Below are 23,344 nucleotides of genomic sequence, written 5' to 3' on the forward strand. Positions count from 1 at the left end.
AGTTCAATTAATCAAATTACTTAAGAACTCCCACTTAGATAGACATCTCTCTAATCATCTAAGTGATCAAGTGATCCATATCAACTAAATCATGTCTGGTCATCACATGAGATGGAGTAGTTTTCAATGGTGAACATCACTATGTTGATCATATCTACTATATGATTCACGCTCGACCTTTCGGTCTCAATGTTCCGAGGCCATATCTGCATATGCTAGGCTCATCAAGTTTAACCCAAGTATTCCGCGTGTGCAAAACTAGCTTGCACCCGTTGTATGTGAACGTAGAGCTTATCACACCCGATCATCACATGGTGTCTCGGAACGACGAACTATAGCAACGGTGCATACTCAGGGAGAACACTTATACCTTGAAATTTAATGAGAGATCATATTATAATGCTACCGCCGAACTAAGCAAAATAAGATGCATAAAGGATAAACATCACATGCAATCAATATAAGTGATATGATATGGCCATCATCATCTTGTGCCTTTGATCTCCATCTCCGAAGCACCGCCATGATCACCATCGTCACCAGCTTGAAACCTTGATCTCCATCGAAGCATCATTGTCGTCTCGCCAACTATTGCTTCTACGACTATCGCTACCGCTTAGTGATAAAATAAAGCAATTACATGGCGATTGCATTTCATACAATAAAGCGACACCCATATGGATCCTGCCAGTTGCCGATAACTGTGTTACAAAACATGATCATCTCATACAATAAAATTTAGCATCATGTCTTGACCATATTGTTGGAAATATGCCCTAGAGGCAATAATAAATTAGTTATTATTATATTTCCTTGTTCATGATAATCGTTTATTATCCATGCTAGAATTGTATTGATAGGAAACTCAGATACATGTGTGGATACATAGACAACACCATGTCCCTAGTAAGCCTCTAGTTGACTAGCTCGTTGATCAATAGATGGTTACGGTTTCCTGACCATGGACATTGGATGTCATTGATAACGGGATCACATAATTAGGAGAATGATGTGATGGACAAAGACCCAATCCTAAGCCTAGCACAAGATCATGTAGTTCGTATGCTAAAGCTTTTCTAATGTCAAGTATCATTTCCTTAGACCATGAGATTATGCAACTCCCGGATACCGTAGGAGTGCTTTGGGTGTGCCAAACGTCACAACGTAACTGGGTGGCTATAAAGGTACATTACAGGTATCTCCGAAAGTGTCTGTTGGGTTGGCACGAATCGAGACTGGGATTTGTCACTCCGTGTAAACAGAGAGGTATCTCTGGGCCCACTCGGTAGGACATCATCATAATGTGCACAATGTGATCAAGGAGTTGATCGCGGGATGATGTGTTACGAAACGAGTAAAGAGACTTGCCGGTAACGAGATTGAACAAGGTATCGGGATACCGATGATCGAATCTCGGGCAAGTATCGTACCGATGGACAAAGGGAATTGCATACGGGATTGATTAAGTCCTTGACATCGTGGTTCATCCGATGAGATCATCGTGGAACATGTGGGAGCCAACATGGGTATCCAGATCCCGCTGTTGGTTATTGACCGGAGAGTCATCTCGGTCATGTCTGCATGTCTCCCGAACCCGTAGGGTCTACACACTTAAGGTTCGGTGATGCTAGGGTTATAGAGATATTAGTATGCGGTAACCTGAAAGTTGTTCGGAGTCCCGGATGAGATCCCGGACATCACGAGGAGTTCCGGAATGGTCCGGAGGTAAAGATTTATATATGGGAAGTCTTGTTTTGGTCGCCGGAAAGGTTTCACGCATTATCGGTATTGTACCGGGAGTGCCGAAAGGGGTCCGGGGGTCCACCAAGGGGGTCCACCTGCCCCGGGGGGCCACATGGGCTGTAGGGGTGTGCGCCTTGGCCTATATGGGCCAAGGGCACCAGCCCCAAGAGGCCCATGCGCCAAGAGATAAGGGAAAGGAAGAGTCCTAAAAGGGGAAGGCACCTCCTAGGTGCCTTGGGGAGGAGGGACTCCTCCCTGGCTGCACCCTTCCTTGGAGGGAGGGCCAAGGCTGCGCCCCCCCTCTCCCTTGGCCCTATATATAGTGGGGGGAAGGGAGGGCAGCCACACCTAAGCCCTGGCGCCTCCCTCTCCCTCCCATGACACATCTCCCTCCTCCCGCAGCGCTTGGCGAAGCCCTGCCGGAGTACTGCAGCTCCACCACCACCACGCCGTCGTGCTGCTGGATCTCCATCAACCTCTCCTCCCCCCTTGCTGGATCAAGAAGGAGGAGACGTCGCTGCTCCGTACGTGTGTTGAACGTGGAGGTGCCGTCCGTTCGGCACTAGGATCATCGGTGATTTGGATCACGACGAGTACGACTCCATCAACCCCGTTCTCTTGAACGCTTCCGCGCGCGATCTACAAGGGTATGTAGATCCACTCCTCCCTCGTTGCTAGATGACTCCATAGATAGATCTTGGTGACACGTAGGAAAATTTTGAATTTATGCTACGTTCCCCAACACATATCACATCACAACATGCCCTGCAAAAACAAGTTAGACGTTCTCTACTTTGTTGTTGCAAGTTTTACGTGGCTGCTACGGGCTTAGCATGAACCGTTCTTACCTATGCATAAAAAACCACAACGTGGTATAGTGATTGCTTTTTGATCTTCAGAAAGAACCCTGTTCATTGAATCCGATTAAACTAAAGTTGGAGAAACTGACACCCATCAGCCACCTGTGTGCGAAGCATGTCAGTAGACCAATCTCGTGTAAGCGTATGCGTAACGTCGGTCTGAGCCGCTTCATCCAACAATACCGTTGAATCAAGAATCAACTAGTGACGGCAAGCAATATGTATATACCCACGCCCACAACTCCTTTGTGTTCTACTCGTGCATATAACATCTATGCATAGACCTGGCTCTGATACCAGTGTTGGGGAACGCAGTAATTTCAAAAAAAATCCTACGCACACGCAAGATCTATCTAGGGATGCATAGCAACGAGAGGGGAGAGTGTGTCTACGTACCCTCGTAGACCGAAAGCGGAAGCGTTTATCAACATGGTTAATGTAGTCATACACCTTCACGATCCGTCCCGATCAAGTACCGAACGTACGGCACCTCTGCGTTCAGCACATGTTCAGCTTGATGACGTCCTCGCCTTCTTGATCCAGCAAGACGGGCGAAGTAGTAGATGAGTTGAAAAGCAGACTCCGATGATATTGATTTCCAGATTACGGCAGACAAGATTGCTCTTGATTAAGGATCCCGGGGTTTGTACCAGCATATTCTTGCCCAAAAGTGAATAAGGAAATTTGTTTTGGGCAAAAAAATCTCCAAGATATAAAAGAGTGGGAAGCCCCAGAGTCAAATAAAATTACTGCAGGTATGTTATTAACAGAAAACATACCAATGACGACTTCGGGGTTCTCTTGGGCTTCATCTACGGAGAGGTGATGAACGTGTCTAGTGATGTTTTGCTGGTTCGGGCATGATTCCATAAAGTTGACTTGTGGCCTGAATAGAGAATTCGCCTTGTTGTTCTTGGGACACTGTCTGGCATAATGTCCGGTTTACCACAACTGAAGCAAGAATTGTTGCGCCGGCGCTCCTCGTGCACTGGGTTGGTCACGACATTCTTGACTTGAGTGGTGGTCTTGTTAACATTCTGTTGCCAATTGGGCTTGTATTCCACCTGAGTCTACTGCCAGGTACGAGCCTTTTGCACAGGCTACCCATCCTTCTTTGGCAAAAACTTGTGCTTGTGGTCGTTGCTAGCAGGCCTATTATCTGATACAAGCATGTGCTCCCTTTCAGCAATGAAAGCCTAGTTCACCAGAGTTTGGAAATCAGGGAAATCAAACATACTGAGAGTACACCGGAGTTGCGGGTTTAATCCACCAGGAAATCTGTCAATCTTTCTTTCTTCAGTGGCCACGTCATGAAGGGAGTAACGTGACAGATGAGTGAGTTTTTGCAAATATTCACCCACAGACTGATTTCCTTGGAGGAGCACGAGAAATTCACGCTGGTTAGTCTTCATAATTCTAGTAGGGATATGATATATCCGGAACTGATCCTTGAATTTTGACCAGGTGATTTCTTCATTAGCAGGCCACATGGCTTTTATATTTTCCCGCCATATGGCAGCAGTGCCTTCAAGATAATGAGTTGCAAATGGAACTTTATCACCTTCTTCAGTACGAGCAATCTCAAGTTTCCTCTCAATGGTTCACAACCAATCGTCTGCATCCAAGGGGTCAATAACCTGACTGAAACTGGGAGGCTTGGTCCTTTGAAAATCTAACAGCTTAGAGTGATGACTGTTCTGATTTCCATTCTGCCCAACCATAGCTTGCACACTTCTTAAAATTTCAATAAGATCATTATTCTATCTTTCCTCAAACATACGCAGAATTTGCTCGGTGGAGGGCGGATTTGGTGATGGAGGCGGTGGTGGAACGTACGGCTCGGGGGAGTGTCCTGCCTATCGTGCGGAACAACGAACGGGAGTACCCTCGCGAACGTTGCTACTGTTGCCTCCCCGCGACATCCTATTGTGGTTTTTCCCAAGACAACACAACCAAGATGAGAAACATTCAAAATAAATTGGGGAAAATCCAGCAACAAAAGCCTGAGAAAAAACCGAAATGACGAAGAAAATACGGCGAATAAAATATAGTTCCAACATAATTATACATAGACTCATACATGAAAAATAAATAACATGCCAGGTTCAACTACTCTCATACATGAAACAAAACCTCATGACTCGTACGACTACACTCATACACCATCCTGACGACTGCGAATACTCAGAAGCTCTACTGCTCTGCTGGTGCTGCGGGGTCCTCTCCTGAAGCGGACTCGGATCCTGAACTGACGAGGTTAACTGAGACCTCCGGGTTAAAGGTAACACGACGACGCTGCCTAGAGGGCTCTCCCTCAGGGGCAGGTGTAGGGTGAAGCATCGGGGCTACAGGAGTAGTGAGAAGTGAAACCCACTCAGCAGGGAGACTGAGAGGATTCACGGTCGCGGCACCCGAGCTACTCGGAGGAGTAACTAGTGAAACAGGGGAACTAGAACTGGCTGGAATATAAGGAGTAAATCCCAGGGAGGATGGAGTAGTGGCAGATCTAGTAGAGACTAAAGCAGAGGCTAAAGCAGTACGTGCATGAGTCAGCTCTCGAGCTAGCTCGTGGATCATAAGATAGCTAGCGGTGATATAACGAGCAAGATGGCTAGCAACACTATCGGAATCCGGATCAATGATAGGGAAACGGACACGACCATTGTCATGCAGAGAAGGATAGTAGTAGAAACCTGGGTGGTTCTGCATCCGAACCTCGTTGTAACGAAGCTCGACAAGGACCTCGAATGCAGCAAACTGGACAACCTGAGAAGCGGTAGAAGCGTAACCGCTCCGAGAGGTATGAGTGTAAGTGCTGGAATCGGAACTGGTGCGCAGAGTGACCACTGCGTTATACTCATACACTGAGTCAGCTAGACACTCCCGATACACACGATAAACTGGATCGTCACCGAGGGGGTACAGCCGATGCCACACGTTACGAAGGAGATGCGGCGACGTGAACGACATCAGCTGCAACTGGCACGGATACGGCACCGGATCCATCTACACTCACAACCATTAGTAGGTTAGCATAAAAATAAAACAAGTGTATGCAATGCGACAACCAGCTACCAATGCTACCGGCACTCAACTTAAACTCGTATCTACCGTCCAGTTAACACGTCGTAGTCTAGCATGGCCTACAGTCAGCGTGACTCTGGTACCAAGTGTTGTGGCACCCCGGCTCAGAGCAACCGGTTTACCATGAATTGCCAGCCCAGAGACCATGTCTTCTGGCAACACACAACATCTTGGTACAGAAAACAACCGCTTTATTGATGCTATCAGATCAAAGTTTATATTACAACAGGTAGCGAGGCCAAGCGGCACACACGGTGCGGGTGAACAATATGTACATTATTTAGTGAACATAAGGGCCTCGATAATAATAACTACGCGGTAGCGGAACAACGTCGTAGCGGAACTCCATAGCACAGGGACACCGATGTGGACATGATCTAGACTCAACAGCGCTCCTTTCCAACAAGGCTTTCCTGAAATATGGCATGAAACGCCAGGTCAGTACATTGAATGTACTTGCAAGCTCACAACAGACATAAACATAATGACAAACAATATCATGATAATTAACCAATTATTAATAATGCAACAATATAACCAACATGCTGTGATTATGCTCTTGTGAGAAAAATCCCTCAGACTGGCTTACCAATGGTGATCACTCTTGGATCACAAACGTACCAACCTCAAAATCTTAACTATGAATATCTCATGATCTTTCCGGCGATCACAACCACGACCCATATTTGGTCTAAAACGATGATCCTTCCGGCGATCACAACCACGACCAACACTTGGTCTTAACCAACCCGATGACCTTCCCGCCATCATCAACAGTGCAGAGTTCATAACTTAATGTGCAAGATTTATTAAATGTTGACCCATGGTGTGACCTACTTTCGAGCGTGTCCGTAACCGTGGACTCGGCTATCGATAGATTAATACACTCTACAGAGGTAGCGCACTGTACCCACACCACGGAACCCATGGCCTTGCACTCCCATTCGGGTGGACCAACGACATTCCGACGAAACCCCTCCATTGCCATGACACTCTCCCGGCCACTCCGACTCACTCCCCACTGGGCTAGTCCTGGGTGGCCCTGTGTCTACCAAAGACACAACGACCACCGTCGTGGCCAAAACATAAACTGTCCCACACGGGGACACGGTACCAAAAATCTCAATAACGGGCACACAAGGTTATGTCTGCTTACCGGTCCAGGGTATCGCACGCCCATAACCTTCCCTCGTTGGAGGCACCGACCAGAGGCATGACAACGGGCACACAAGGTTATGTCAGCTTACCGGGCCAGGGTACCGCACACCCATAACCTTCCCTCGTTGGAGGCACCGACCACAGGCATGACAACGGATCGAATAAAGGCCTTCCCATAAAGGAAAATGTGGTTGCACTGGGAAAAACTCGATTCACTGGCACCATAACCCGGTCAACGATATATTCAAGTTGAGTTATTACCAGGTTCAACTTAAAGTGAAAATAACCGGTGTCATAATATGCCATGAAATGCAACACTAACATATGCATCACATATCAACGGAAATGACTGAGTCAACTATCTCCACGCCAAGCATAAACATCAACAACTCATGACACTTCTCTGGTTAGGATCAAACCTTACTTTAAACAGAATCTTTTCTAGCAGATTTATCATTTTTCTCATGCAAGAAAATAACTCCATACAATTACTTATATCCATAACTATATTACTCTTTCATAACAAAATTTAATTCTAGTTTCTTTACCATCTTAGTTAGCTTTAAAATTTCTGTAAATCAAGCATATTAACTTAAACAAGAAGCTAACAGAATATAAATAACATAATAGTGATCCAAATGCATGGATTAACTCATTCATTCAAGTAGGAAAATCACCAATATTGTAATGGCACCATGAAAATGTTGCTGTGGCTTGCCTTAGTGCACATGAGGTTCACAAGCCTCCTGGTGATCCTCAAGACAAGCCTCACCCTCTGGAAATAATTATAAACACAAAAATAAAACATCAATAACCCTTCTGAAATTCACCAGAAAATCTAGACAGCAGGGAAAATCCCTTTTTTGGTGAGCTGCAAGATTTCTTTACAAAGAACACACTACAAAAAGAATCAATTCATTTGGACTTAAGGTTAAAGAGTTTTGGTTGTTTGAAGCTCTGTGAAAAAATATGAAATTTGAATTTAATTAAAAACAGACTGGGGTGACGTCGAAGGCGTAAAGCCTCGGGGCGCCACCACTCGTACTGCTTCGTGCGCGTACTGAGTGGCTGACTAGCGGGCCCCGCTAGTTAGGTGAGGGGGAGAGGGGGAAAGAAACAGAGGACGGCGCGGCTTCGCCGGAGCACACACCAGCGACGAGGGCTTCTTGGCCAAAACGAGAGGGAGGGATCGAGAGAGGAGATGGAGGCGCACCTGCCCGTAGCCATAGAGTAGCTAGGGGTGGTCGGACGGTGTCGGAATCAACCTCTCTAGCGGAGGCAGAGAGCGGAGGTCGCCGAAGACGAAGACGACGGTGAACAGAGGCGACTCCAGGGGCTCCAACCAGGCGGAACAACACCACCGGAGAGCGGCGGAGGCCCTAGAAGGGTTCCCCAGGCCTGGGAGGGGCCGAAGCTACAGAGATGACCCGAGGGGATCGTCGGCGAGTTCGAGCTCGGGGACGGCAGCCCGCGGCCTGCCCAGTCGGGCTACGGCTATCTATGAGGTTGTGGAGTGTGTGGGAGTCGTGGATGGTGCTCGAGGAGGCTGGGGAGGGCTCCATTTATAGCCGAGCATCGAGGGGGGTTCGGGCTCCGTCGATGGACACCTGGACACTGAGCCCGACGACGAACTGCGTCAGTGAGAGGGGGAGAAGGCGACACAGCTCACGCGGGGACTGTGGGCGAACAGGGACGAGCACAGGGGCACTGGGGTGACGACGAGCACAGTGCACACCGCACTGTTACGTTGGCCGGACCGCGCCCGTGCTCGCTGCGGCGAGCTCTGGCGTCGGCGAGCGCCAGGAGGGAGTTAAGAGAGCTTGGATGAAGATTGTGGCGAAGTTTGGCAAGGCTAGGCAGTCAGGGAAGCGAGCACGCGAGCAACCGAGGCTCGGGCGCGACCCAGAGCTCGTCGGCACGCAGGTTGGCATCGTGTACATGCGTGGTCACCGCGTGAACTCTGCCGTCAGGCCGACCTAATTCCAAATTTCATGTCTGGCTTGTTGTTCGTGGTAGTTTTGAAGATTACCATGCTTTGGTTTAGACCCAGACGCAGTAGGATAGATTTCAACCGCCTAGTAAGTTTCTGATCAGTAACTTTGAGATCTTACTGTGGTCAAATGGCTGGGAGTTGAGGGCTGGGCTTTGGAGGTTAGCAATCATCTACTAAGGTGATGATGCACAAGAAAAATCAGCCACAATGGAGCAAGTAAAATGGTAGTTGTTGTAGAAACCACCATTTCTGTCCAGAACAGAAAATATTTTCTGTAGAAAAAATATTCCAAAAAGTTCTGCAGTATTTTTGCTCAGGAAGGTGCCCTATGGTTCAAAGAATATTTTTGAATTTTCTCAGATTTTGTGGGCAAGAAAATTTGGGGTTGCTTTGGAGCACATTGAGCTGACTAGGGTTTAAGAGAGGGAAATGAATATTTTCCATTTAAGAAAAATATTCCAATTATTATTTTGAGGTGAACCAGAGTGGGGATGATGGTTAGAGAGGGAAATGGGACACTTGGGTGAAAGCCAAGGGGTACCCAAGTGTTTAAGTCCATATGGAAAGATTCAAAACTCCAAATTTCAATTCAAACCAACTAAAATCAGGCAAAGAAAAGATGGCAAAAACCAGGCTGTCACAAACCTCCCCCACTTAGAATGAATCTCGTCCTCGATATTCGGTTGCTTGGGAAAACCATTCTAGATAATGTGCCTTTAGAAATTCTTCCCGTTCCCACGTTGATTCTGACTCTGTGTGATGCTCCCACTGAACCTTGTAGAACTTCCTTACTTTGCTATGAGTGACCCTTTCCATCTGATCCAAAATTTTAACCGGTTTCTCTTCATATGTTAAGTCCTTTGCCAACTCTATTTCAGTCATAGCAGTCTTTTCCTCAGAAGGCGATATGCATCGCCTCAACTGTGAAACATGAAACACGTTGTGCACGTCCGACAATTCAGGGGATAGTTCCAACTGATATGCAACAATACCCACTCGTGACATAACTGGAAATGGACCAATAAATCTGGGTGCCAACTTTCCACGAGTCTGAAATCTCTTGATTCCCTTCATAGGAGTGACTCGGAGGTATACGTGTTCTCCGGGTTCAAAACTGATCTGACGGTGCTTTGCTTCATAATAACTCTTCTGTCGGGATTTGGCCAATTGCAATCTGTCTCTGATTTCCTTAACTTGTTTCTCGACTTCCATCATGAGATCTATTCTGAAGATATGACTATCTCCAGTTTGAGACCAATTTAATGGGGTGCGGCACTTACGGCCATACAAAGCCTCATACGGTGACATCTTTAGACTAGTGTGGAAGCTGTTGTTGTAACAGAACTCGGCATACGGCAGGCAGTCTTCCCATTTAGGTCCTTGGGCCAAAGCGCAAGCTCGCAACATATCTTAGAGTATTTGATTTACCCACTTTGTCTGTCCATCAGTCTGCGGATGATAAGCGGTACTGTATTTCAGTGCTGTCCCCAAGGCCTGATGGAGACGCGACCAAAAAGTGGAGGTAAAAAGTGAACCTCGGTCAGAAGTGATGGTTCGGGGTACTCCATGCAGACTGACTATTCTGGATACATACAGTTGAGCAAGTTGATCCGCTTGATATGTGGTTCTGATCGGGATAAAGTGAGCAACCTTGGTTAAGGTGCCCACTATGACCCAGATTGCATCATTGCCTCGCTGAGTCTTGGGTAGTCCTGTCATGAAATCCATGCAGACATCATCCCATTTCCATTGTGAAACTGGCAATGGTTGGAGAAGTCCGACTAGCTTCTGATGCTCTGCCTTCACCTTGTTGCATATGTCGCAACAGGCTACAAAATAGGCAATATCTTTCTTCATTCCATCCCACAAGAATATTTGTCGAAGGTGTTCATACATTTTCGTACCTCCAGGGTGAATGGAATACGAAGATGTGCTTCTGACAGGATTTTCTGCTTTAAATCCACTTGATTGGGCACACAAATCCTTCCACGGAAGCGGAGGGTACCAAATTGATCCTTCGAGAAATCTGAAGTCTGTCCTGCCACCATATTCTTGGCATGTTTTTGCAGGACGGTGTCAGTTGGCTAGGACTTGCGGATCTCTTCCTCAAGTGTGGGGGCAACTTCCAAAATATTAGCAAGGCCAACATCAACTATGACCAGGTTGAGCTAAGCAATCTCCTCTTGAAGTTCAGGAGGCAATGATTTCAATATGACATTTAGGCTGACCGACTTTCGACTGAGTGCATCAGCAACCACGTTGGCCTTACCCGGGTGGTAATTTATTCCAAGGTCATAATCCTTGACTAACTCAAGCCATCTTCGTTGTCGGAGATTTAAATCTGGCTGAGTGATACGTCTCCAACGTATCTATAATTTTTGATTGCTCCATGCTATATTATCTACTGTTTTGGAGTATATTGGGCTTTATTTTCCACTTTTATATTATTTTTGAGACTAACCTATTAACCGGAGGCCCAGCCCAGAATTGCTGTTTTTTGCCTATTTCAGTGTTTCGGATAAACGGAATATCAAACGGAGTCCAAACGGAATAAAATCTTCGGGAACGTGATTTTCTCACCGAACGTGATCCAGGAGACTTGGACCCTACTGCAAGGGATCAAAGAGGAGGTCACGAGGGTGGAAGGCGCGCCCCCTGCCTCGTGGGCCCCTCGGTGCTCCACCGACATACTCCTTCCTCCTATATATACACACATACCCCCAAACGATCAGAACAGGAGCCAAAAACCTAATTCCACCGCCGCAACTTTCTGTATCCACGAGATCCCATCTTGGGGCCTATTCCGGAGCTCCGCCGGAAGAGGGCCGTCATCACGGAGGGCTTCTACATCATCATAGCCTCTCCGATGAAGTGTGAGTAGTTTACCTCTGACCTTCGGGTCCATAGTTAGTAGCTAGATGGCTTCTTCTCTCTCTTTGAATCTCAATACAAAGTTCTCCCCCCTCTCTTGTGGAGATCTATTCGATGTAATCTTCTTTTTGCGGTGTGTTTGTTGAGACCGATGAATTGTGGGTTTATGATCAAGACTATCTATGAATAATATTTGAATCTTCTCTGAATTCTTTTATGTATGATTGGTTATCTTTGCAAGTCTCTTCGAATTATCCGTTTGGTTTGGCCAACTAGATTGGTAGTTCTTGCCATGGGAGAAGTGCTTAGCTTTGGGTTCGATCTTGCGGTGTCCTTACCCAGTGACAGAAAGGGCAGCAAGGCACGTATTGTATCGTTGCCATCGAGGATAACAAGATGGGGTTTATTTCATATTGCATGAATTTATCTCTCTACATCATGTCATCTTGCTTAAGGCGTTACTCTGTTTTTAACTTAATACTCTAGATGCATGCCTGATAGCGGTCGATGAGTGGAGTAATAGTAGTAGATGCAGAATCGTTTCGATCTACTTGTCACGGACGTGATGCCTATATACATGATCATGCCTAGATATTCTCATAATTATGCTCAATTCTGTCAATTGCTCAACAGTAATTTGTTCACCCACCGTAGAATACTTATACTCTTGAGAGAAGCCACTAGTGAAACCTATGGCCCCCGGGTCTATTCTCATCATATCAATCTCCATCACTTTAATATTGTTTTGTTTTTTACTTTGCCTTTACTTTTTACTTTGCATCTTTATATCAAAAATACCAAAAATATTATATCTATCAGATCTCACTCTCGTAAGTGATCGTGAAGGGCTTGACAACCCCTAATTGCGTTGGTTGCGAGTAGCTATCGCTTTGTGTAGGTACGAGGGACTTGAGCGTGGGCTCCTACTGGATTGATACCTTGGTTCTCAAAAACTGAGGGAAATACTTACGCTACTCTTCTGCATCATCTGTTCCTCTTCGGGGAAAACCAACGCAAGCTCAAGACGTAGCAAGAAGGATTTCTGGCGCCGTTGCTGGGGAGTCTACACAAAAGGTCAATATACCAAGTACCCATCACAATCCCTATCTCTCGCATTACATTATTTGCCATTTGCCTCTCGTTTTCCTCTCCCCCCAATTCACCCTTGCCGTTTTATTCGCCCTCTCTCTCTATCCTCCCTCTCTATTTGCCTCTTTATGCCTGTTTGCTTTTTGCTTGCTCGTGTGTTAGTTTGCTTGTTTGTCGTGATGGCTCAAGATACTAATAAATTGTGTGACTTCACCAATACCAATAATAATGATTTCCTTAGCACTCCGATTGCTCCTCTTACCGATGCTGAATCTTGTGAAATTAATACTGCTTTGTTGAATCTTGTTATGAAAGATCAATTCGCTAGCCTTCCTAGTGAAGATGCCGCTACTCATCTAAATAGCTTCGTTGATTTATGTGATATGCAAAAGAAAAAAGATGTCAATAATGATGTCGTTAAATTGAAGCTATTTCCTTTTTCGCTTAGATATCGTGCTAAAGCGTGGTTTTCGTCTTTGCCTAAGAATAGTATTGATTCATGGAACAAGTGCAAAGATGCTTTTATCTCTAAGTATTTTCCTCCCGCTAAGATCATCTCTCTTAGAAACGATATTATGAACTTTAAACAACTTGATCATGAACATGTTGCACAAGCTTGGGAGAGAATGAAATTAATGATACGTAATTGCCCTACTCATGGTTTGAATTTGTGGATGATTATACAAAATTTTTATGCCGGGTTAAAGTTTGCTTCTAGAAATCTTTTAGATTCGGCCGCGGGAGGCACTTTTATGGAAATCACTTTAGGAGATGCTACTAAACTCCTAGATAATATTATGGTTAATTATTCTCAATGGCATACTGAAAGAACTTCTAATAAAAAAGTGCATGCGATAGAAGAAATTAATGTGTTGAGTGGAAAGATGGATGAACTTATGAAATTATTTGCTACTAAGAGTGTTTCTTCTGATCCTAATGATATGCCTTTGTCTACTTTGATTGAGAATAACAATGAATCTATGGATGTGAATTTTGTTGGTAGGAATAATTTTGGTAACAACGATTATAGAGGGAATTTTAATCCTAGGCCATATCCTAGTAATCCTTCTAATAATTATGGGAATTCCTACAACAACTCTTATGGAAATTATAATAAGATGCCCTCTGATTTTGAATCTAATATTAAAGAATTTATTTCTTCGCAAAAGAATTTTAATGCTATGATTGAAGAAAAAATGCTTAAGATTGATGATTTGGCTAGGAACATTGATAGAATTGCTCTTGATGTTGATGCTTTGAAACTTAGATCTATTCCACCTAAGCATGATATTAATGAGTCTCTAAAAGCCATGAGAATTTCAATTGATGAGTGTAAATAAAGAACCGCTAGGATGCGTGCTTCCAAAGATGCCTTTATTAAAGCATGTTCTTCCAATACCTATGAAAATCAAGATGAAGATCTAAAATTTATTGATGTGTCTCCTATTAAATCTTTATTTTGAAATATGAATCTTGATGAAACTGAATATGATCTTCCTTTACCTAGAAGGCGTTCTAAAAATTCGGAGTGTTTAGATCTTAATGATGAAATTGATGAAAGTGGGATTGAAAGAAATAAAAATCTAGATGTTGCTAAACCCACTATATTGGATTTCAAGGAATTTAATTATGAAAGTTGATATTTAATTGATTGTATTTCCTTGTTGCAATCCATGCTAAATTCTCAACATGCTTATGGTCAAAATAAAGCCTTCACCGAACATATTGTTGATGCCTTGATGCAACCTTATGAAGAAAAACTTGAGTTGAAAGTTTCTATCCCTAGAAAACTCTATGATGAGTGGGAGCCAACTATTAAAATTAAAATTAAAGATCATGAGTTTTATGCTTTGTGTGATTTGGGTGCTAGTGTCTCTACTATTCCCAAGACTTTGTGTGATTTACTAGATTTCCGTAACTTTGATGATTGCTCTCTAAACTTGAATCTTTCGGATTCCACTATTAAGAAACCTATGGGAAGGATTAATGATGTTCTTATTGTTGCAAATAGGAATTATGTGCCCGTAGCTTTCATTGTTCTTGATATAGATTGCAATCCTTCTTGCCCTATTATTCTTGGTAGACCTTTCCTTAGAACGGTTGGTGCGATTATTGATATGAAGGAAGGGAATATTAGATTTCAATTTCCATTAAAAAAGGGCATGGAACACTTTCCAAGAAAGAAAATAAAATTACCATATGAAACTATCATGAGATCTACTTATGGATTGCCTACCAAAGATGGCAATACTTAGATCTATCCTTGCTTGTTATGCCTAGCTAGGGGCGTTAAATGATAGCGCTTGTTGTGAGGCAACCCAATTTTATTTTTATTCCTTGACTTTTGATCCTGTTTAGTAATAAATAAATTATTTAGCCTGTGTTTTGGTTGTGTTTTTTGTGTTTAATTAGTGTTTGTGCCAACTAGAACCGTTGGGAAGACTTGGGGAAAGTCTTGTTGAACTTGCTGTAAAAAACAGAAACTTTAGCGCTCACGAGAACTGCTGTCATTTTTATTTGAAGAGTTATATTTAGTTAATTATTTTTGAAGATGATTAATAGATAAATTACTCACGTCCAGAAATTTATTTTAGAATTTTTGGGGTTCCAGATCTTGCGCTAGCTGCAGATTACTACAGACAGTTCTGTTTTTGACAGATTCTGTTTTTCCTGTGTTGTTTGCTTATTTTGATGAATCTATGGTTAGTAAAATAGTTTATAATCCATAGAGAAGTTGGAATACAGTAGGTTTAACACCAATATAAATAAATAATTAGTTCATTACAGTACCTTGAAGTGGTCTTTTGTTTTCTTTCGCTAACGGAGCTCACGAGTTTTCTATTTTGAGTTTTGTGTTGTGAAGTTTTCAAGTTTTGGGTGAATTCTTTTGATGGATCATGGAACAAGGAGTGGAAAGAGCCTAAGCTTGGGGATGCCCATGGCACCCCCAAGATAATCCAAGTACACCAAAAAGTCAAAGCTTGGGGATGCCCCGGAAGGCATCCCCTCTTTCGTCCACTTCCATCGGTAATTTACTTGGAGCTATATTTTTATTCACCAACATGATATGTGTTTTGCTTGGAGCGTCTTGTATTATTTGTGTCTTTGCTTGCTAGTGTGCCACAATCATCCTTGCTGTACACATCTTTTGAGAGAGCCATACATGAATTAGAATTTGATAGAATACTTTATGTGCTTCACTTATATCTTCTTGAGCTAAGTAGTTTTGCTCTATGTGCTTCACTTATATCTTTTGAGCTAGATAATTTTGCTCTATGTGCTTCACTTATATCCTTTGAGCTAGATAATTTTGCTCTATATGCTTCACTTAAATCTTTTAGAGCACGGTGGTGGATTTGTTTTAAAGAAACTATTGGTCTCTCATTCTTCACTTAAATTAATTTGAGAGTCTCTTAATAGCATGGTAATTTGCCTAATAATAATATGCTTGGTATTCAAGATTTGTGAAACTTTCTTTTGAGTGTGTTGAATACTAAGAAAAGATTGAAGCATGATAATTGTTTTGAGATATGGAGGTGATAATATTAAAGTCATGCTAGTTGAGTAGTTGTGAATTTAAAGAATACTTGTGTTGAAGTTTGTGATTCCCGTAGCATGCACGTATGGTGAACCGTTATGTGATGAAGTCAGAGCATGATTTATTTATTGATTGTCTTCCTTATGAGTGGCGGTCGAGGACGAGCGATGGTCTTTTCCTACCAATCTATCCCCCTAGGAGCATGCGCGTAATACTTTTCTTTGATAACTTCTAGATTTTTGCAATAAGTATATGAGTTATTTATGACTAATGTTGAGCCCATGGATTATACGCACTCTCACCCTTCCACCCTTGCTAGCCTCTCTAATACCGCGCAACTTTCGCCGGCATCATACACCTACCATATACCTTCCTCAAAACAGCCACCATACCTACCTATTATGGCGTTTCCATAGCCATTCCGAGATATATTGCCATGCAACTTTCCACCATCTAGTTCATCATGACACATCCATCATTGTCATATTGCTTAGCATGATCATGTAGTTGACATAGTATTTGTGGCAAAGCCACCGTCCATAATTCTTTCATACTTGTCACTCTTGATTCATTGCATATCCCGGTACACCGCCGGAGGCATTCATATAGAGTCATACTTTGTTTTAGTATTGAGTTGTAATCATTGAGTTGTAAATAAATAGAAGTGTGATGATCATCATTCAATAGAGCATTGTCCCAAAAAAGAGAAAGGCCAAAAAAAGAAGGCCCAAAAAAGGGGCAATGCTACTATCCTTTTTTCCACACTTGTGCTTCAAAGTAGCACCATGATATAGCGAGTCTCACATATTGTGCTTCAAAGTAGCACCATGTTCTTCATATAGAGAGTCTCACATGTTGTCACTTTCATATACTAGTGGGAATTTTACATTATAGAACTTGGCTAGTATATTCCAATGATGGGCTTCCTCAAATTGCCCTAGGTCTTCGTGAGCAAGCAAGTTGGATGCACACCCACTAGTTTCTTTTGTTGAGCTTTCATACATTTATAGCTCTAGTGCATCCGTTGCATGGCAATCCCTACTCACTCACATTGATATCTATTGATGGGCATCTCCATAGCCCGTTGATACGCCTAGTTGATGTGAGACTATCTTCTCCTTTTTGTCTTCTCCACAACCACCATTCTATTCCACCTATAGTGCTATATCCATGGCTCACGCTCATGTATTGCATGAAGATTGAAAAGGTTTTGAAAAAGTTAGAGTATGAAACAATTGATTGGCTTGTCATTGGGGTTGTGCATGATTTAAATATTTTGTGTGGTGAAGATGGAGCATAGCCAGACTATATGATTTTGTAGGGATAACTTTCTTTGGCCATGTTATTTTGAGAAGACATAATTGCTTTGTTAGTATGCTTGAAGTATTATTATTTTCTATATCAATATAAACGTTTGTCTTGAATCTTTCTAATATGAATATTCATACCACAATTAAGAAGATTTGCATTGAAATTATGCCAAGTAGCACTCCGCAACAAAAATTATCTTTTTATCATTTACCTACTCGAGGACGAGCAGGAATTAAGCTTGGGGATGCCTGATACGTCTCCAACGTATCTATGATTTTTGATTGCTCCATGCTATATTATCTACTGTTTTGGACTATATTGGGCTTTATTTTCCACTTTTATATTATTTTTGGGCCTAACCTATTAACCGGAGGCCCAGCCTAGAATTGCTATTTTTTGCCTATTTCATTGTTTCGGATAAACGGAATATCAAACGGAGTCCAAACGGAATAAAATCTTCGGGAATGTGATTTTCTCACCGAACATGATCCAGGAGACTTGGACCCTACTGCAAGGGATCAAAGAGGAGGCCACGAGGGTGGGGGGCGCCCCCCCCTAGGGCGCGCCCCCTTGCCTCGTGGGCCCCTCGGTGCTCCACCGACATACTCCTTCCTCCTATATATATACACACATACCCCCAAACGATCAGAACAGGAGCCAAAAACCTAATTCCACCACCGCAACTTTCTGTATCCACGAGATCCCATCTTGGGGCCTGTTCCGGAGCTCCGCCGGAAGAGGGCCGTCATCACGGATGGCTTCTACATCATCATAGCCTCTCCGATGAAGTGTGAGTATTTTACCTCTGACCTTCGGGTCCATAGTTAGTAGCTAGATGGCTTCTTCTCTCTCTTTGAATCTCAATACAAAGTTCTCCCCCTCTCTTGTGGAGATCTATTTGATGTAATCTTCTTTTTGCGGTGTGTTTATTGAGACCGATGAATTGTGGGTTTATGATCAAGTCTATCTATGAATAATATTTGAATCTTCTCTGAATTCTTTTATGTATGATTGGTTATCTTTGCAAGTCTCTTCGAATTATCCGTTTGGTTTGGCCAACTAGATTGGTAGTTCTTGCCATGGGAGAAGTGCTTAGCTTTGGGTTCGATCTTGCGGTGTCCTTACCCAGTGACAGAAGGGGCAGCAAGGCACGTATTGTATCGTTGCCATTGAGGATAACAAGATGGGGTTTATTTAATATTGCATGAATTTATCTCTCTACATCATGTCATCTTGCTTAAGGCGTTACTCTGTTTTTAACTTAATACTCTAGATGGATGCTGGATAGCGGTCGATGAGTGGAGTAATAGTAGTAGATGCAGAATCGTTTCGATCTACTTGTCACGGACGTGATGCCTATATACATGATCATGCCTAGATATTCTCATAATTATGCTCAATTCTGTCAATTGCTCAACAGTAATTCGTTCACCCACCGTAGAATACTTATGCTCTAGAGAGAAGCCACTAGTGAAACCTATGGCCCCCGGGTCTATTCTCATCATATCAATCTCCATCACTTTAATATTGTTTTGCTTTTTACTTTGCCTTTACTTTTTACTTTGCATCTTTATATCAAAAATACCAAAATATTATATCTATCAGATCTCACTCTCGTAAGTGATCGTGAAGGGCTTGACAACCCCTAATCGCATTGGTTGCGAGTAGCTATCGCTTTGTGCAGGTACGAGGGACTTGAGCGTGGGCTCCTACTAGATTGATACCTTGGTTCTCAAAAACTGAGGGAAATACTTATGCTACTCTGCTGCATCATCCCTTCCTCTTCGGGGAAAACCAACGCAAGCTCAAGACGTAGCACTGAGTAAATATATACTTGAGACTTTTGTGATCGGTAAAAATTTGGCACCTCTTCCCGATGAGATAGTGCCTCCAAATTTTTAGAGCATGAACCACCGCGGCCAATTCCAGATCATGAGTAGGATAATTTCCCTCATGGGGTCATAAATGTCATGATGCATAGGCTACTACCTTTCTATCTTGCATAAGTATGCACCCAAGTCCTTGTTTGGAGGCGTCACAGTACACATCAAAACTGCGGTAGATATCCGGAAGAGTCAACACAGGTGCCATCGTCAGCCGTACCTTTAGCTCATTGAAGCTTTTCTCACAGTCATCAGTCCATTCAAACTTCTTATCCTTTTTGAGCAGCTCCGTCATGGGTTTAGCAATCTTGGAAAACCCTTCAATGAAAGAATGGTAGTAACCGGCTAATCCAAGAAAACTCCAAATCTGTGATACGGTTGTGGGTGGCAACCAATCGAGCACATCCTTTACTTTGCTTGGGTCCATGGCTATACCTTCGGCGGATAGCACATGTCCAAGAAATCCAACCTGCTTGAGCCAAAATTCGCATTTACTAAATTTGGCGTATAGCTGATGGTCATGGAGTCGTTGCAACACTGCTCGGAGGTGTTCTTTGTGATGTTCTTCACTTCTTGAGTAAATAAGTATGTCATCGATGAAGACTACCATGAACTTATCGAGGAAGTCCATGAATACTTTGTTCATCATATGCATGAAGAAGGCAGGGGCGTTGGTGAGACCAAAGGACATAACTGTATATTCATAAAGACCATATCGAGTGGTAAATGCGGTCTTAGGAATATCTTCCTTTTTTAATCTTGAGCTAATGATATCCTGTCCGTAAATCAATCTTGGAGAATACCTTGGCCCCACTGAGCTGATCAAACAAGTCATCAATCCTTGGCAGCGGATATTTGTTCTTGATGGTGATATCATTCAGCTGATGGTAATCCACACACGTGCGGAGGCTTCCATCCTTTTTGTCCATGAAGATAGCAGGTGATCCCCATGGTGAAGAGCTGGGACGGATATATCCTTTCTGGAGCATTTCATGAAGCTGTTTCTTTAGCTCCACTAATTCTGATGAGGGCATCCGGTAATACATCTTGTATAACGGTGCGGTTCCGGGCACAAGATCTATTGCGAACTCAAGCTCTCGATCTGGTGGCATGCTTGGCAGCTCTTCTGGAAATACATCAGGAAATTCACTGACCATAGGAATTAATTCCAATTCAGCCACAGCGGTGAAGACCATTTCTTTCTTGGGTATGCTTCTGCAAGCATAGAATTTGGTAGTCTTCCCCTTCTGACTGGTCAAAGTGACTTCTCGGGTCGCGCAATTTATGCATACTTGATATTGAGTCAACCAATTCATACCCAAGATAACATCCAGCTTAGCAGACTCAATAATTATCAAAGAAGTTGAAAAGCACACTCCGATGATATTGATTTCCAGATTACAGCAGACCAGATTGCTCTTGATTAAGGATCCCGGGGTTTGTACCGGCATATTCTTGCCCAAAAGCGAACAATGAAATTTGTTTTGGGCAACAAAACTCTGAGATATAAAAGAGTGGGAAGCCCCAGAGTCAAATAAAATTACTGCAGGTATGTTATTAACAGAAAACATACCAATGACGACTTCGGGGTTCTCTTGAGCTTCATCTGCGGAGAGGTGGTGAACGTGTCCAGTGATGTTTTGCTGGTTCGGGCATGATTCCATAAAGTTGACTTGTGGCCTGAATAGAGCATTCGCCTTGCTGTTCTTGGGACACTGTCTAGCATAATGTCCGGTTTGCCCACAACTGAAGCAAGAATTGTTGCGCCGGCGCTCCTCATGCACTGGGTAGGTCACGACATTCTTGACTTGAGTGGTGGTCTTGTTAACATCCTGTTGCCAATTGGGCTTGTATTCCACCCGAGTATGCTGCTAGGTACGAGCCTTTTGCACAGGTTGCCCATCCTTCTTTGGCTCAAACTTGCGCTTGTGGTCGTTGCTAGCAGGCCAATTATCTGATACAAGCTTGTGCTCCCTTTCAGCAATGAAAGCCTTGTTCACCAGAGTTTGGAAATCTGGGAAATCAAACATACTGAGAGTACACCGGAGTTGCGGGTTTAATCCACCAGGAAATCTGTCAATCTTTCTTTCTTCAGTGGCCACATCATGAAGCGAGTAACATGACAGATGATTGAATTTTTGCAAATATTCACCCATAGACTGATTTCCTTGGAGGAGCGTGAGAAATTCACGCTGCTTAGTCTTCATAATTCCAGTAGGGATATGATATTTCCGGAACTGATCCTTGAATTTTGACCAGGTGATTTCTTCATCAGCGGGCCACATGGCTTTTATATTTTCCCACCATATGGCAGCAGCGCTTTCAAGATAATGAGTTGCAAATGGAACTTTATCACCATCTTTAGTACGAGCAATCTCAAGTTTCCTCTCAATGGTTCGCAGCCAATCGTCTGCATCCAAGGGTTCAATAACCTGACTGAAACTGGGAGGCTTGGTCCTTTGAAAATCTGACAGCTTGGAGTGATGGCCGTTCTGATTTCCATTCTGCCCAACCATAGCTTGCACACTTCTTCAAATTTCAATCAGATCATTATTCCGTCTTTCCTCAAACATACGCAGAATTTGCTCGGTGGAGGGCAGATTTGGCGATGGAGGCAGTGGTGGAACGTACGGCCCCGGGGGAGTGTCCTGCCTGTCGTGCGGAATGACGAACAGTAGTACCCGCGCGAACGTTGCTACTGCTGCCTCCCCGCGGCATCCTATTGTGGTTTTTCCCAAGACAACGCAAATGATATGAGAAACATTCAAAATAAATTGGGGAAAAATCCAGCAACAAAAGCCCAAGAAAAAACCGAAATGACGAAGAAAATACGGCGAATAAAATAGAGTTCCTACATAATTATACATAGACTCATACATGAGAAATAAATAACATGCCAGGTTCAACTACTCTCATACATGAAACGAAACCTCATGACTCGTACGACTACACTCGTACACCATCCTGATGACTGCGAATACTCAGAAGCTCTACTGCTCTGCTGGTGCTGCGGGGTCCTCTCCTGAAGCGGACTCGGATCCTGAACTGACGAGGTTAACTAAGACCTCCGGGTTAAAGGTAACACGACGACGCTACCTAGAGGGCTCTCCCTCAGGGGCAGGTGTAGGGTGAAGCATCGGGGCTAGAGGAGTGGTGAGAAGTGAAACCCACTCAGCAGGGACACTGAGAGGATTCACAGTCGCAGCGCCCGAGCTACTCGGAGGAGTAACCGGTGAAACAGGGGAACTAGAACTGGCTGGAATATAAGGAGTAAATCCCAGGGAGGATGGAGTAGTGGTAGATCTAGTAGAGACTAAAGCAGAGGCTAAAGCAGTACGGGCACGAGTCAGCTCTCGAGCCAGCTCGTGGATCATAAGATAGCTAGCGGTGATATAACGAGCAAGATGGCTAGCAACACTATCGGACTCCGGATCAATGATAGGGAAACGTACATGACCATTGTCGTGCAGAGAAGGATAGTAGTAGAAACCTGGGTGGTTCTGCATCCGGACCTCATTGTAACGAAGCTTGACAAGGACCTCGAATGCAGCAAACTGGACAACCTGAGAAGCGGTAGAAGCATAATCGCTCCGAGAGGTACAAGTGTAAGTGCTAGAATTGAAACTAGTGTGCGGAGTGACCACTGCGTGATACTCATACACTGAGTCAGCTAGACGCTCCCGGTACACACGATAAATTGGATCGTCACCGAGGGGGTATAGCCGACGCCACACGTTACGAAGGAGATGCGGCGACGTGAACGGCATCAGCTGCAACTGGATCCATCTACACTCACAACCATTAGTAGGTTAGC

At 43.7% G+C, this 23,344-nt stretch overlaps 1 protein-coding gene across 1 annotated transcript; it reads right to left on the reverse strand.

The window, feature by feature from the left end:
* Nucleotides 1-21,401: 21,401 nt before the first annotated feature.
* Nucleotides 21,402-22,046, reverse strand: LOC147965574 (uncharacterized). The gene has a single exon (XM_087530510.1). The coding sequence runs from the start codon at nt 22,044-22,046 to the stop codon at nt 21,402-21,404; it is 645 nt and encodes a 214-aa protein (XP_087386636.1).
* Nucleotides 22,047-23,344: the final 1,298 nt, after the last annotated feature.

The sequence above is a fragment of the Triticum urartu genome, chromosome 6A, assembly GCF_056163025.1.
Source record: "Triticum urartu cultivar PI428250 chromosome 6A, HENAU_Tu73, whole genome shotgun sequence".
Taxonomy (NCBI): Eukaryota; Viridiplantae; Streptophyta; class Magnoliopsida; order Poales; family Poaceae; genus Triticum; species Triticum urartu.

Bases quoted from the DNA above. Each gene is read 5' to 3' on its own strand.
- LOC147965574 (XM_087530510.1), bottom strand. From the start codon at position 22,046: ATGGTTGGGCAGAATGGAAATCAGAACGGCCATCACTCCAAGCTGTCA.